The sequence below is a fragment of the Neofelis nebulosa genome, chromosome 5 (assembly GCF_028018385.1).
Source record: "Neofelis nebulosa isolate mNeoNeb1 chromosome 5, mNeoNeb1.pri, whole genome shotgun sequence".
Lineage (NCBI taxonomy): Eukaryota > Metazoa > Chordata > Mammalia > Carnivora > Felidae > Neofelis > Neofelis nebulosa.
In genome coordinates this window covers 245,899-262,891 of record NC_080786.1, presented here as the reverse complement: position 1 = coordinate 262,891, position 16,993 = coordinate 245,899, and the positions used below count along the sequence as shown (strand labels likewise).

General features: G+C 41.6%; 1 protein-coding gene across 3 annotated transcripts in view; it reads right to left on the bottom strand.

Annotated features, from left to right (window-relative positions):
• Nucleotides 1–16,993, bottom strand: part of ZNF445 (zinc finger protein 445) — a 37,247-nt gene that overhangs the window by 8,552 nt on the left and 11,702 nt on the right. For 2 of the 3 annotated variants that reach the window (XM_058729179.1, XM_058729178.1), the window contains exons 2-6: nt 4,089–4,663; nt 1,472–1,640; nt 1,043–1,119; nt 634–760; nt 31–141 (exon numbers count right to left, since the gene is read on the bottom strand). In XM_058729179.1, the coding sequence (XP_058585162.1) occupies nt 31–141; nt 634–760; nt 1,043–1,119; nt 1,472–1,640; nt 4,089–4,523 (919 nt within the window). In that variant the 5' untranslated portion in view covers nt 4,524–4,663. The remainder of the gene's footprint in view (nt 1–30; nt 142–633; nt 761–1,042; nt 1,120–1,471; nt 1,641–4,088; nt 4,664–16,993) is intronic. The other variant, XM_058729180.1, reaches the window with a different exon arrangement.

Below are 16,993 nucleotides of genomic sequence, written 5' to 3'. Positions count from 1 at the left end.
AGCAGGATCTGGAGGGTCTCTGGAACTCACCTGCAGGGGCAACACCTGGATTCCCCTTGGGCTGAGCTCCTTGGACATTCAGGCCCCATGGCTCCCTTGCCTCCAACCAGGAAATCAGAACAGGTTTGGTGAATGGCCCCACTGCAGAAGAGAAGGGAATGAGATGAGATGGAAGGGTGGATAAATCACACAGAATTACTCTCCAGGACCCTCTCAGGCCTCAGGTCCTGGCAAGGATGAGGGAAAGGCCAGGGAAGCTGGTGGAAGAAGCTAGGACAGGAGGCCCAGGCAGCCATTTCCAACAGCTCTGAACAGAGATAAAAGAGGCTGAAAGCAGTCACAGCCAAAAGGATCATTAGGATTCTCTGGAGGTGGGAGCCACGTGACAACTCACTCAGTTAAATCAACCAACATTTTTTGGGATGTCTAACTAGGAACTGGACATATATGACTTTTAATCTTAACAATAATCCTGCATGACAATCATCATTATCACCATGCTTCAAGAGAAGAGACTGAGGTGACAGCGAGCCAAGATCTAAGTCCAGGTCAGGCCCCTGTCTAGGCACCATAATAAAAACTAAGAAGGCAGAAGTAAAAGTGGGTAGAAGTATGGGGAAATTAATGTCTTACCCAGAGAAACCATGTTCCCATAATTCTCCAGCATCACATCCCTATATAAGTTCCTCTGAGCAGGGTCCAGCCATCTCCACTCATCCTGGGAGAAGATCACTTCCACGTCCTTGAATGTCACAGCCTCCTGAAAAACATAGTCCTATGTCCAAGAGCCGGTCTACAGCTCCCGGCTTTTGTAAAGGGGTAGGCTCTGAGTGAGAACAAGATGGATCTGGTAAGGGTGAAAAAGAAGAGCATCACGCAGCAGAAGAGCTCTGGGCTCAAGGGGCATAATCTGGTCTCTAGGACATAGGTCTCTGGATGTGAGGTCACTGGACACAGAGACTCAAGATGAGGGGGAGCCTCAGCAGCTCCATTAGGCAGCAATGCTGGGATGTCACGAAGGACCAAAGGTCCTGTGGCTCACCTGAGGCTGGGCTGTCAACAGGTCTCCTGGGCACCCCTCTCTTTGGGAAAGAGCAGGAGCCTGGGCAACAGGAGGCTCTGAAGGAGAAGAAAGAGCCATGAGAGAAGGTAACCCAGCTCTTGGCACCCCACTGAGTAGGCCTACTCTTCCCCCACATAGAGGACTCCTGGGCCCATGAGCAGGTATGGACTATTGTTAAATATCCATTTCACATTTCCCCAATGTCCACTGAGGGCTGGGGGGTGAGCAGTGGGGGGTACAATGGGAGGAGGAAAGGCTAGGTGGACATGGGTCACAGAAGGCAAAAAGGACACAAGGCTAAGGGCCAAGATAGAAAGGGATTCTCATGTGAGGACAGATGGTGAAATGACAACACTAATCTGGGATGTGTGGCATATGGCTGGGGTCTTAGAGCCAGATGGCGAGTACCGGATTGCCCAGCCAGGAAGTCACACACTCCTATTTCATAGGGAGGCTCCAGGTGGTCCCCAAGAGTAGAGCTGCTCCTGAGAGGTGAAGCAGGGGGCCATATCTGTGAGGCTCGCAGGGTTCCTGTACCCATCCAACGCACATCTGGGCTCTGGGCAAGGGCTGGGTCCTGGTGAGAAGAAAATGTTGTGAGAGAATCCCCATGGGAATCAGAATGCAAACTCAGAGAAGAGGCCACATGGCCAATCTTTAGGGGCAGGGACCCAGGGAAGGGCAGGCCAGGCCCTTTCTTATCTGTAAGTAGAGGGAAAAGGAGAAGGAGAAAGCCCAAGGGGGACCTCCTCACCCCTCAGCCTCCCTGGCCTCTAATGTGGACCATGAGGGAGACAGGTGGAGTCAGATTCCAGCTACAACATAGGAAACACCCAGCAAGGCAATGCTGTCAGGCCTCAGGTGCTGCAGTGACTCCTCCCCACTAACCCTCAACCCCACCCCTGGTCTGGAACTTAGAAATGAGAGAGAAGAGATTTATCCCTGAGTTAAATTGATAATGGTTCACAAGAGAGATGCAGACAGATAACATCTCCCAAGCATCAGGGACTGTTCTAGGCAGTGATAAGCAAAGTGACTTCAAAGGACAGCTCCCAGACATTAATCTGATTGAGATGGTAAGTAACACTACCAGTGGGGCAATATTACTTGTGAGGGTCAGCCATGGGACCATAAAAGAAGAAGTCTCAGATCCGAAAAATGACAGTGCCCATCCAAGCAAACACTTGGAAAGAGCCAATGTGCCCTGGGACTTCAAATGGCTCCAGTCTCTGAGGCAAGGCTATCCCTGATGGAGAAATGAGGATAGAAAGCTTATGGCTAATGCACTGTAAGTTTTTTCTGGTTCTCTGGCCAAGACACTGACTACACTGCTATGGACGAATCTTAGCCTGAGGCTGTTAAACATCTTAAAGATGATGAACCTGGTCCTCCCAAACCCTACCAAAAAGAGAATAAAGAAACAATACAACGATGGAAGCACACAGCCCAATGAGTTTAAGGACAAACATTATCGGGCCCTAGTTGCTCAATTCTTATGAACCATAGGGTGATTCTGTAATTTTATGTGCATCTTGAGTTTTTCTGCTCACTTTTCAGAATTTAGAAGGTGTTCTCCCAGCCTGTTTTGTTTTCTAATTTCTAACTACTTTCAACCAGGCAGACCCTGTCTGCACATTTGGCAATGTTTTCATGGATTTTCGAATTCTAAATGAGTTAAATGTAACCAAGCTACAATTATGTACCTACTATGAACCTTATTTGCTTTAATAAATTATTTTTCAGTCCTTTTGAACATCTTGGTGTTTCAGCAAAAATGATAAATGCTCTTTTAGATTTTTAAAAATAGTAACCAATGTTACGCAAAGAGCTTTCTTTTTTAATACCTTGTATTGATTTATTACCATTTACTACTGGTAGGTGTTCAGTCAGATGTGTTACTCAACTGACTTAATTTTCATATTATATTTGGGGGAAGAGTATGCCAAATACATTTCAAATATCTTAAAGGTGGGGTGCCTAGGTAGCTCAGTCAGTTAAGTGTCCGGTGCTTGATTTCTACCCAGGTCATGATGACAGTTTGTGGGATTGAGCTCCACGTCAGGTTCTGCACTGTCAGCTTGGGATTCTCTTTCTCTCCCTCTCTCTGTCCCTCCCCCACCTCTCAAAATAAGTGAATAAACATTTTTAAAAATCTTAAAGGTAACTTTCATTTATGCATGCATCATATATGTAGACTTACACATATTTTTATTGAAAAAAATTTTAAAGCCTATAAAAATGATAAATCCTCTTTAAAAAAAAAAACCCTCAAGCTACAGGAAGCACTGAGAGGCTTGCTTGTGTGTAGCGCAAGGGGCACACAGAACTCACTTTAACTGACTGGCTACTCTATTGCCAGCCCTAGAGCTCTGTTTCCCAGGTCTAAGGCTGGAACTGGGGACATGGTAGGCACTCAAATAGACACTGAACAAATTTGTTTGCATATCCTTTTCAATAAAGTGAGGCTCTGAAAGAATGTGAGCAAGAACAATGAGGCTGTGGAATAAATCTTCCAATTTCCTGGCCCTGGGCTGACCCTCAGTACTCTTCTTACCCTTTACCCTTGCAGAGAATAAATCCTCAAAATCTTACTAAGAAAGAAGGAACATGTTATGAGTGCACTGCATTTATAGGTCTTAAAAGGCACACAGAAGCCAAGAGTCCTGACTCTAACAAGCAAGAGACATCACCCCCGCTTAACCGGTCAGTATCCAGTCAAATTGGGTCTGTGGAGATAGACTCCCATAATCTAAGTTACTGTGTCCAAAAACTCATTGCTGTTATCTATGGATACTTGCTGACCCTCTTCCTGGAGCTAACTGTCCTCTGCAAGGGCGAGAAGGGCTGCTGCTAAAAGGTCCTTGGACCAGAGCCCAGTTCTCTGCTGCTCAGGTGCCGTGGGAATGAGAAGGGAAGACTTTCCCTGCATTCCTCAGTGCTGAGCGTTCAGAGGCCCAACCCAGTCCCTCTAGACAAGCTGGCTCACTGACAGGCAGAGTTCACTGAGTACTATACACTTGCTCACCCTCAGCCTCCACGGTGTCCCATCAACATCCCTCTGCAGCTCTTCCAGCAGGGCCACGGCCTCCCCACCACTCTCAGGGTGATGCAGCTGTACCCAGGTCCGGAGCTCCCCAGGCAAGATGCTAAGGAATTGCTCCAGCACCAGCAGTTCCAGGATCTGGGCCTTGGAGAGAATGTCGGGCCTCAGCCACCAGCGGCAGAGCTCCCGGAGCCGGCTCAAAGTCTCTAGGGGCCCAGAAGATTCATGGTAGCGAAGCTGTCTGAAGAGCTGGCGGAACAGCTCCTGGCCAGAACGGTTGAGTGTCTGTGGCCTGGCAGCCTGTGCTGAAGTGTAGCCTTCATCCTCTTCTTCCTTCTTTACCATCTGAAGCCGCCCTTGTTCCCTTGAAGCCCGGGCCTGAGCTGGATGGACAGCATACCACCTGCCTGGAGGCATCACTGCTGTTCAGGGTCTACCCAGCAGAGTGCAAACCAAGCCTATGTTAGCTGTGTCGCTGCTGGGACCTCAGGAGTAGTTTTTCAGCACAGTGGTGGGCAACGTCATTTGCTGGGGCATCAGACATCACTGGTAAGAGACTAAAATAACAAGTATTAATATTCAGCAGGATGAGAATGGTGGTGCAGTTAGACCCTGGTGGCCAGGATCATCTCTGGATGTGCAAAAAGAGGGCACATGACCATTTACATACTCGTGCCTGCCCATATCAAGCAGACCACGGGGCTAGATTGTCACATTTTGGGGTAAACTAAGATAATATCCCAGAATACAGGAAAGCATGTACGGGGCCTGTATGCCAAAAATTACAAATGGCAGATGAAAGAAGCCAAAGAAGATCTAAATAAATGGACAGACATACCATATCATGTACTGGAAAACTTGACAGAGTAAAGATGTCAATTTTCCCCCAAAGGATCTACAGGTTTAATGCTATTCCTATCAATATCTCAGCAAGGTTTTTTGTATATATATATATAGAGAGAGAGAGACAAGATTATCCTAAAACTTATGTGGAAAGGCAAAGGAATTACAATAGCTAAACAATTTTTCAAAATTAGAATAAAGTGTGGGGAAATAGTCTATTTGATTTCAAAACTTAGAGCTACAATAATTAAGACTGTGAATCCAACAATTGCCCTAATAGGTATTTACCCAAACAACACAAAAATACTAACTCAAAGGGATACATGCACCCTGATGTTTATAGCAGAATTGTCTACAATAGCCAAATTATGGAAACAGCCCAAGTGTCTATCAACTGATGAAAAGATGGACAAACTGATGAAAGATGTAAAGGAGATGTGGTATATGGAATATTATCCAGCCATAAAAAAGAACAAGATCTGGCCATCTGCAACAACATGGATGGGGCTCGAGAATATTATGCTAAGTGAAGTAAGTCAGCCAGAGAAAAACAAATGAGCAAAGGGGAAAAAAGAAACAAGAAACAGACTCTTAACTATAGAGAACTGATGGTTACCAGAGGGGAGGTGGGTGGGGTATGGGTAAAACAGTTGATGGGGGTTAAGGAGTGCACTTGTGATGAGCACAGGATGTTGTATGAAGTGTTGAATCACTATATTGTATACCTGAAACTAATACAGCACTGTATGTTAACTAACTGGTATGTAAATAAAAACTTAAAAAAAAAAAAAAAGACTGTGGTAGTGGTGGAGGAAATGACACATTAATCAGTGGAAAAGAAAAACCTGAAATAGACTAACACAAGTATACCCAACTGATTTGTAATATCAAATGTGACCTTACTAATACTGTAATATAATATTTTAAAATGTCTCAAATAAGCAACTCAAAAACAAAACAAATGCTGATTAGGAATCCCCTAAATACCTATGACCCCACCAATGAATTAGGAACTGTAATCTGGAAACACTAATCCAGTTCTCTACTGAACTTCTTATTTCCCTTTGTAATTCGTCATAAGGGCCACTTACTGGAGACAGCAGAGCTTAGTGTACAGAGTAGAGAACATGCACTAAGACCTACCGAGGTTCAAATCTATCTCCCCACTACCTGTAAGACAGTAGGTGCACTTTACCTCTTTACCTCTTAAAATCTCTGTGGCCTCACTGTATAATATGTGTGTGGTTGTGGGATTTAACATTTTGGGCCCTCAATGAATGTTTGCCTCTTCACACTGGGGAAAGAGCTTATGCTGCAGGCCACATCACTGCATAGGAGTCTACTCTGCAGAATGTGCTCAACTGATTTTTTAGAAAGGTACAAAAGCAATTCAAAGAAGGAAGGATAGGGGCGCCTGGGTGGCTCAGTTGGTTGCGCATCTGACTTCAGCTCAGGTCACGATCTCGCGGTCTGTGAGTTCGAGCCCCACGTCAGGCTCTGTGCTGACAGCTCGGAGCCTGGAGCCTGCTTGGGATTCTGTGTCTCCCTCTCTCTCTGCCCCTCCCACGCTCATGCTCGCTTTCTCTCTCTCTCTCTGTCAAAAATAAATAAACATTAATAAAAAAAATAATTCAAAGGAAGGATAAGCTCCAACAAATACTGCTGGAGAAACTGGACATTCATAGGCAAAATAATGAGTCAATTTAAACCTAACATCTTACACAAAAATCAATTCAAAATGAATCACGGCCTTAAATATAAAACATAAAACTATACAACTTTTAGAAAAAAGCATAGGAGAAAATCTTCAGGAGCTAAAGCTAGGCAAAGAGTTATTAGAATTGACACCAAAAGCATGATCCATAAAAGGGAAAACTGATAAGCTGGACCTCATCAAAATTGAAAACTTCTGCTTTTGGAAGACCCTTTGTCGAAAGGATGAGAAGACAAGCTACAAACTGGAAGATAATATTTAGAAGCCACATATCTGACAAAGGACTGGTATTTTACTATATAAAGAATTCTTGGGGCTCCTGGGTGGCTCAGTTGGTTAAGTGTCTGGCTTTGGCTCAGGTTACCATCTCACGGTTTGTGAATTCAAGCCCCGCATCAGGCTCTGTGCTGACAGCTCAGAGCCTGGAGTCTACTTCAGATTCTGTGTTTCCCTCTCTCTACCCTGCCCCACTCACACTCTGTCTCTCTCTCTCTCTCAAAAATAAACATTAAAGAAAAAATTCTCAAAACTCAACAGCAAACAATCCCATAAGAAAATGAGTGAAAAACATGAAGATACATTTCACCAAAGAGGATATACAGAGAATAAGCACATGAAAAAATGTTCAACATAATTAGTCATCAGGGAAACGCAAATTAAAACCACAATAAGATAATTACTATACATCTATCAGAATGGCTAAAATAAAAAAACAATGACAACACCAAATGCTGTCGAGGATACAAAGAAACCAGATCACTCATACCTTACTAGTGGGAATGCAAACTAATGCAGCCACTCTTGAAAACAGTGTGGAAGATCCTCAAAAAATTAAAAATAGAACTACCCTATAACCCAGCAATATCACTACTAGAAATTTATCCAAGGGATACAGGACTGCTGATGCATAGGGGCACGTGTACTCCAATGTTTATAGCAGTGCTCTCAACAATAGCCAAATTATGGAAAGGACCTGAATGTCCATCAATTGACAAATGGATAAAGAAGATATGGTTTATATATATAATGGAATACTACTTGTCAATGAAAAGAACAAAATCATGCCATTTGCAACAACATGGATGGAACTGGAAGGTATTATGCTGAGTGAAATAAGTCAGAGAAGGACAGGTATCATACATTTACACTCATATGTGGGTCTTGAGAAACTTAACAGAAGGCCATGAGGGAAGGGAAAGGGGGGAAAAAATAGTTATAGAGAGGGAGGGAGGCAAACCACTAGAAACTCTTAAATACAGAAAACAAACTGAGGGTGGAAAAGGGGGGTGTGGGAGAGGGGAAAATGGGTGATGGGCATTGAGGAGGGCACTTGTTGGGATGAGCACTGGGTGTTGTTTGTAAGCCAACCTGACAATAAATTATATTCAAAAAAAGATTGGTTCACTGAAAAGATAACAAAATTGATAAATCTTTAACCACACTGATGAAGGAAAAAAAAAAAAAGATCCAAATATGGAAATGAGAAATGAAAGAAGAAACATACTACTGACTACTGGAATTTTTAAAAGATAATTTTTGCCAATAAATTAAATACATTACATGAAATTGACAAGTAGTTACAGTAGTTATAAAACACAAACTACTAAAATTGGTTCAAGAAGAAACACAAAATCTGAATAGACCTGTAACAAGTAAAGAGATTAAATTAGTAGTCAAAACTACCCATAAAGAAAAGCAAAGACCCAAATGGCTTTATTGCTGAATTCTCCCAAATATTTAAAGAAAAAAATAATACTGATTCTTCATAAGCTCTTCAAAGACACAGAAGAGAAGAACACGTCCCAGTTCATTTTAGGAGGCCAGTATTACCTTGATACCAAAACCAGACAGACAAGTATCTCTTATGTATATAAATGCAAACATTCTGGACAATATACTAGCAAAATAAAATCCACTAACATACGAAAAGAATTATATACCATGACCATGTGAGATTGATCCTAGGAATGCAAGATTGTTTAACATATCAATAAACACAAAACAAAAATCACATAATGATGTAAATAGGAGCAAAAATTTTTTTTTTACAAAACCCAAACTTTTCATGACAAAAGCAATCACTAGAAATAGAAAGGAACTTCTAATTCTGGCAAAACACCTCTATGAAAACCCACAGTTAACATCAAACTTAGTAGTTAAAAACCAAATGTTTCCCCCAAAAAGTGAGAATAAGACAAGGATGTCCATTCTCAACTCTTTAACACTGTCCAGGAGGTTTCTTAGGCACTTAGGTAAATAAATAAATAAATAAATTAATTAATTAATTAATTTTTAAAAGGGGGGTGGGGGGAAGCTTTCAGGGAAAATGGCTGGAAATAGGAGGATCATGGGGTCACCTAGCCTCACCTCATCCCACAGATACACCTGATAACACCCATATCAGTGTAAATAACCCAGAAAACAACTGAAGACTAGAAGCACAGATTCTCCACAGCTAAATGTATAGAAGAGGCCACAATGAAGAGGGTAGAAAGGGCAAAGACATGGACAGGAGGGAGCATGTGGGGTGGACAAAGGACAGGAACAAACCCCAAACTAGGCACCCCAGGTACAGAGGACCTGTACTGGGAAGACAAGTCTCCACAATATTTGACCGTGAAAACCAGAAGGGCTTAATTTCTCAAGTTCTTACAACCAGTGGTACTTAACACCTGGAACTTTAAAAATTAGCGGGATCAACTCTGGGAAGGGCAATGGGAAACCAAGTCTCTGCCCTTAAAAGGAAAGCACAACAAACAGCCCCACTGAGATTCGGCAGAGAAGCAGCAGTTTGCAAAACACCTCGGGTATACAAGAAAGAGATTTATTTACTAATCTCAAAAGCATGTGCTGGAGGAGCAGATATCTTTAGGAGGCTTCTCCAAGAACAAAAGAGCTGGTAGGAGCCATTTCCCTCTCACACCTGCCGGAACCAGCACAGTGTGAACACTCTCCACCTAGCTTGTTAACAGTGCCGCCATCTCCTGTAACCTACCCCCTCCAACAAGCCCTCAGCACCATTACATCCAAAGTGGTACCACGAGCCTGGCAGTGTGCAAGCACCCCCAAGGGGGGCCAGCACCAATCCAAATTGACTCCTGCCCAGCAGAAAGGGGAAGACAACCACACACATTAGTCTCCGGGGCCCCAGCAGTGGGCCGGAGGCAGACATCTGGTCTGGCAGCAGGCCTCACCTACTGATGAAAGCTTCTCAGGGAACAACACAGGGAGAGTACCCTGCAGTTTGGTGCTACCACAGCTCTGGAAAACACATGGTCTAACTTAATTCAAGCCCAAGATGGCCCTTGACTGGCCCACTAACAACACAGGATACAAACCGTGCCCACAACAGGCAAAGAGAGCCATTGCAGAGGCTGGATAGAAGGCAAACATGGCTCAGCGACAACAGTAGGGAACATCTAACACACATAAGAGATATATTTACAATGCCAGGCTCTGGTGAATAAGGTACACTGTGCTGCAGGGTACTATAGGACCTCTTCTGTATAAGGCCACTACTTCCAACAGGAAGAGACATAGGTGACTTTACTAATATACAGAAACAGACACAGAGACCTAGACAAAACAAGGAAATAGGAATATGTCCCAAATGAAAGTACAGAACAAAATATCAGCAAAAGACCTAAACAAAATGGAGATAAGTAATACGCCTGATAGAAAACTAAAAGTAATAGTCATAAAGATACCCACCGGACTTAAGAGTGGAGGACCTCAGTAAGACCCTCAACAAAGAGATAAAAAATATAAAAATGAACCAGAGATGAAAAACTCAATAACTGGAATTAAAAATACACTACAGAAAATAAAGAGTAGACTAGAGGGAGTAGAAAAATAGATCAGCAATCCTGAGGATAGAGTAATGGAAAGTAACCAAGTTGAACAGGAGAGAGAAAAAAGAATAATTAAAAATTAAAGTAGATTAGGGAATTCAACAACACCATCAAGCATAATAACATTTGTATTATAGGGATCCCAGAAGGAGAAGAGAGAGAAAAGGGGACAGAAAATGTATTTGAAGAAATAATAGCTGAAAACTCCCCAAATCTGGAGAAGGAAACAAACAAAAAAATCCAGATCCAGAAGGTACAGAGAATCCCCCCCAAAATCAACCCACAGAGGTCCACACCAAGACACCTAATAATTAAAATGGCAAAGACTAATGATAAAGAAAGAATTTTAAAAGCAGCAAGAGAAAAGAAGACAGTTACACACAAGGGAAACTCTGTAAGGCTATCAGTGGATTTTTCAGAAGGGAGTGACATGATATGGTCAAAGTGCTGAAAGGAAACACTATGCAGTCAAGAATACTCTATCCAGCAAAGCTATCATTCAGAAGAGAAGGAGAGAGAAAAAGTTTCCAGACCAACAAATGAATTCATCAACTAAATCAGCTTTATAAGAAATATTAAAAGGCACTCTTTGAGTGGAAAGGAAAGACCATAAGCAGGAGTAAAAAGAATAGGAAGCAAAAACGCAGTAAATTAAGTGTACCTATAAAATTCAGGCAAGGGATTCACAAAATAAAATGATGTGAAGTATGGCACCATATACTTAAAACATGGGTTGGAGGGGAATAAAAATTTAGTGCTTTTAGAATGGGTTCAAACTTAAGCAACCACCAACTTAACATACAGCACTATATACATAAAATGCTATATATATACACCTAATGGTGACCACAAATCAAAAACTGACAATAGATATGCAAATAACAAAGAAAGGGGAATCCAAGAATATCACTAAAGAAAGCCAGCAGACCCAAGAGAGAAGAGAGCAAGAGAAGAAAGGGACAGGGAAGAACTGCAAAAAACAACCATAAAACAAGTAACAAAATGGCAATAAATACATATCCATCAGTAACTACTTTGAGCGTAAATGGACTAAACGCTCCGATCAAAAGACACTGGGTGACAGAGAAGACAAAAACCCAAGACCTGGGTTTATATGCTGCCTACAAGAAGACTCACTTCAGACAAGAAGACACATGTATATTGAAAGTCAAGGGATGGAGAAGCATTTATCACCCAAATGGAAGTAAAAAGAAAGCCAGGTAGCAATCCAATGCAATGAAATAACATCCATATCATAGGAGTCCCAGAAGAGAAAAAGGGGCATAAGGCTTATTTGAACAAATTATAGCTGAGAACTTCCCTAATCTGGGGAAGGAAACAGACATCCAAGTCCAAGAGACACAGAGAACACCTTTCAAAATCAACAAAAACAGGTCAACACCATGATATATCATAGTGAAACTGGCAAAATACAAAGATAAAGAGAGAATTCTGAAAACAGCTAGGGACATATGGGCTTACCCTACACAATAGACCCATAACGGTAGTAGCAGACCTGTCCACTGAAACTTGGCAGGCCAGAGGGAGTGGCAGGAAATATTCAATGTACTGAATAGGAAAAATATGCAGCCAAGAATCCTTTATCCAGCAAGGCCGTCATTCAGAATAGAAGGAGAGATAAAGGCTTTCCCAGACAAATAAAAACTGAAGGAGTTCATGACCACTAAACTAGCCCTGCAGGAGATCCTAAGGGAGACTCTGAGTAGAAAGCAGGAAATACTACAAAGGACCAGAGACATCATCACAAGCATGAAACCTACAGATAACACAGTGGCACTAAATCCGTATCTTTCAATAATCACTCTGAATGTAAATGGACTAAATGCCCCAATCAAAAGATACAGGGTATCAGAATGGATAAAAAAAAAACAAGATCCACCTATATGCTGCCTACAAGAGGCTCATTTTAGACCTGAGGACACCTGCAGATTGAAAGTGAGGGGATGGAGAGCCATCTACCATGCCAATGGATGTCAAAAAAAAGCTGGAGTAGCCATATTTATAACAGACAAACTAGATTTTAAACTAAAGCGTATAACAAGAGTTGAAGAAGGGCATTATATCATAATTAAGGGGTCTATCCATCAAGAGCTAACAACCGTAAATGTTTATTATCCCCAACCTGGAGCACATATATACATATCAACTAGTCACAAACATAAAGAAATGTATAGATAATAATACCGTGATTGTACGGGACTTTAATATTCCACTTACAACAATGGACAGATCATCTAGGCAGAAAATCAATAAGGAAACAATGGTTCTGAATGACATGCTGGACCAGATGGACTTAACAGATATATTCAGAACTTTTCATCCAAAAGCATCAGAACACACATTCTTCTCGAATGCACATGGAACATTCTCCTAAATAGATCACATAGTGGTAACAAAACAGCCCTCAACAAAAATAAAAGGATTGAGATCATACCATGCATATTTTCAGATCACAATGCTATGAAATTTGAAATCAACCACAAGAAAAAATTTGGAAAGTCCCCAATACATGGAGGTTAAAGAACATTCTACTAAAGAATGAATGGGTCAACCAGGAAATTAAAGAAGAAATTAAAAAATACATGGAAGCAAATGAAAATAAAAACACAACAGTCCAAACCCTTTGGGATGCAGCAAAACCAGTCCTAAGAGGAAAATACATTGCAATTCAGGCCTATCTCAAGAAACAAGAAAGGTACCAACTACACAACATAATATTACTCCTAAAGGAGCCAGAAAAGGAACAGCAAATAAAGCCCAAAGCCAGCAGAAGAAGGGAATTAATAAAGATTAGAGCAGAAATCAATGATATAGAATTGAAAAAACAACAAAAGAACAGATCAATGAAACCAAGAGGTGGTTTTTTGAAAGAATAAGCAAAATTGATAACCCCCTAGCCAGACTTCTCAAAAAGAAGAGGACCCAAATAGATAAAATCACAAATGAAAGAGGAGAAATCATAATCAGCACCACAGAAATACAAATAATTATTAGGGAATACTATGAAAAATTATATGCTAACAAACTGGACAATCTAGAAGAAATGGACAAATTCCTAGGCACCCACATACTACCAAAACCCTAATGGGATGCAACAGAAAATTTAAACAGACCCATAACCAGTGAAGATATGGAATCAGTTATCAAAATCTCCCAAAAAATAAAAGTCCTGGTCCAGATCGATTCTACCAGACTTTTAAAGAAGAGTTAATAACTATTTTTCTCAATCTGTTCCAAAAAAATTAAAATGGAAGGAAAGCTTCCATACTCATTCTTTAAAGCCAGCATTATGGTGATTCCCAAACCAGACAGAGACCCCACAAAAAAGGAGAATGACAGGCCAATATCCCTAATGAATGTGGATGCAAAAAATCTCAGCAAGATACTAGCAAATCAAATTCAACAGTATATTAAAAGAATAATTCACCATGATCAAGTGGGATTCATTCCTGGGCTCTAGGACTGGTTCAATATTTGCAAATCAACCAACGTGATACATCACATTAATAGAAAGGATAAGAACATATGATCCTGTCAAGAGAGGCAGAAAAAGCATCTGACAAAATACAGCATCCTTTCTTAATAAAAACCCTCAAGGAAGTTGGGATAGAAGAAACATATCTTAACATCATAAAAGCCATATATGAAAGGCCCACAGCTAATATCATCCTCAATGGGGAAAAACTGAGAACACTCCCCCTGAGACCAGGAACACAACAGCGATGTCCACTCTCACCACGGTTGTTTAACAGTGTTGGAAGTCTCAACCTCAGCAATCAGACAACAAAACAAAATAAAAGGCGCCCGAATTGGCAGCGGCAGAGGAGGAGGAAGAGGAGGAGGAAGGGGAGGAGGAAGGGGAGGAGGAAGGGGAGGAGGAAGGGGAGGAGGAAGGGGAGGATGAGGAGTGTTTAACATACTGTTGGCAGTCTCAGCCTCAGTAATCAGACAACAAAACGAAATAAAAGGCAACCAAATTGGCGGCAGCGGTGGCGGCGGTGGCGGAGGAGAGGAAATAGGAAGAGTAGAAGGGGGCTGAGGTGGAGGAAAGGGAGGAAAGAGAAGAGGGGGAAGATGGGGAGGAGGGGGAAGGGAGGAGGAGAGGAAGAGGAAGAAATATGCAGAAACTGTTAGAAAAGGAGGATCAAAGATGTGGCGCCTAGCTGGCTCAGTTGGTAGACACTGGATGCTCGGTTATAAGTTCGAGCCCCGCATTGGGTAAAGAGATCACTTAAAAATAAAATTAGGGGATGGGGCGCCTGGGTGGCGCAGTCGGTTAAGCGTCCGACTTCAGCCAGGTCACGATCTCGCGGTCCGTGAGTTCGAGCCCCACGTCAGGCTCTGGGCTGATGGCTCGGAGCCTGGAGCCTGTTTCCGATTCTGTGTCTCCCTCTCTCTCTGCCCCTCCCCCGTTCATGCTCTGTCTCTCTCTGTCCCAAAAATAAAATAAAAAACGTTGAAAAAAAAATAAAATTAGGGGCGCCTGGGTGGCTCAGTCAGTTGGGCGACTGACTTCACCTCAGGTCATGATCTCATGGTTGGTGGGTTCCAGCCCCGCATCGGGCTCCCTGCTGACAGCTCAGAGCGTGGAGCCTGCTTCCGATTCTGTGTCTACCTCTCTTCACCTCGCCTGCTTGTGTTCAGCCTCTCTCTGACTCTCAAAAAATAAATAAATGTTAATAAAAAATTTTTAAGAAAAATAAAAATAAAAAAAGTAAATTAAAATTTTTAAAAGCTACTATGACTCATGAGTGATATAAACATCCATCTAAAAGGTCTAAGAGAATCAACTGAAAAACTTAAAATATGATAGGTAATTAAGAAGCTGAATGTCGGGGCACCTGGGTGGCTCAGTTGGTTAAGTGTCCGACTTAGGCTCAGGTCATGATCTCACGATTCATGAGTTCAAGTCCCGCATCAGGCTCTGCACCGACAGCGTGGAGCTGTCTGCTCCAGATCCTCTGTCTCCCTCTCCCTCTGCCCCTTCTCAGCTTGCTCACTCGCTAGCGCTCTCTCTCTCTCTCTCTCTCAAAAATAAACAAACATGGGGGCACCTGGGTGGCTCAGTCAGTTGAGTGTCCAACTTCGGCTCAGGTCATGATCTCGCGGTTCATGAGTCCAAGCCCCATGGCCGGCTCTGTGCTGACAGCTCAGAGGCTGGAGCCTGCTTCAGATTCTGTCTCCCTCTCTCTGCCCCACCCCCGCTCATACTCTGTGTCTCTGTCTCTCAAAAAATGAATAAATGTTTTTAAAAAATTTTTTTAAATATTTTTAAAAAGCTGAATATCAATGTATAATCAATACTTTTCAAACATAACAGCAACAACTATTTAGAAACAGAACAAAATACCAACAACTAAAACATAAAATACCCAGAAATAAAGCTCTTAAAAAAATGTACACAACTTTAATGGGGGAAATAGTAAACTACCAAATGACAAAGTATATCTGAAAAAGTCTTAAGCATATGAAATCTAGTATTTCCAAGACATTTCCAAGACATCAATTCTTCTTAAATTAATTGAAAAGTCTATAAAATCATAACAAACCCAATATAAACTTTCTTCACAGTTGATAAACATCTACAAATTACAAAAATTAGTAAAGGTCAACAATAGTGAAGACAACCTTTTATTTTAAAGGTGGGAAGATTTGTCCTACCATACAATTCAGCTTATTATAAAAATATAACAATTAAAAGTGAGTATTATTGAAGGAATACACAAACTGCAAATAAAAGGAATAGCACAGAATCCGAAGACCTATATGCACACATTGATCTGGTATATGACAGTAGTGGCATTACAAGACAGTGGAAAAGGACAGACATCAATGACTTGCATAGGGACGACTGGCTAGGGAATAAAAATAAAAGTACAATTACACACAAAATGAATTCCAAAGACTTAACTTCAAAAACAAAAGAGTAAGAACCTCAGAGTAAGCAAGGATTTCTTAAGAAAATAAAAGGAAAAGTGTGATATACGACTACAATATTTGAAAACCTCTTGACCAGAAAAAAGAATAACAACAAAACAAAAAACAAAACAGTGATAGAAGCGTAAATGCATACAGCCACCAGGAAAGGTAGTGTGAAAGTCTATAGCAAAACTATGAAGTCCCATTACTTCGGCTACAGGAATTTCACTTCTAGGAATCTCCCTGGAAAAACACTTGCAGAGGTAGATATACAGACATTCGCACAGGTGTTCACTAGAGTACTCTTTGTAGTAACACAATATTGGAAATAAATGACTTGTTCATCAATAGAAATAAATAACAGTGTGGCACTTCCTAGGATGAAATATCTAGTACAACAGTTTAAAAGACTGTACTGGACTCTTAACATTACTGTTTCACTGTCTGCTGGGTGCTCAGACTGTGTGGCCAAGGTTAACAGGCAAGTAAATGCTACTCACACAAGAGGCCAGAGCACGATTCTAAGTTGCTAAGAAGAA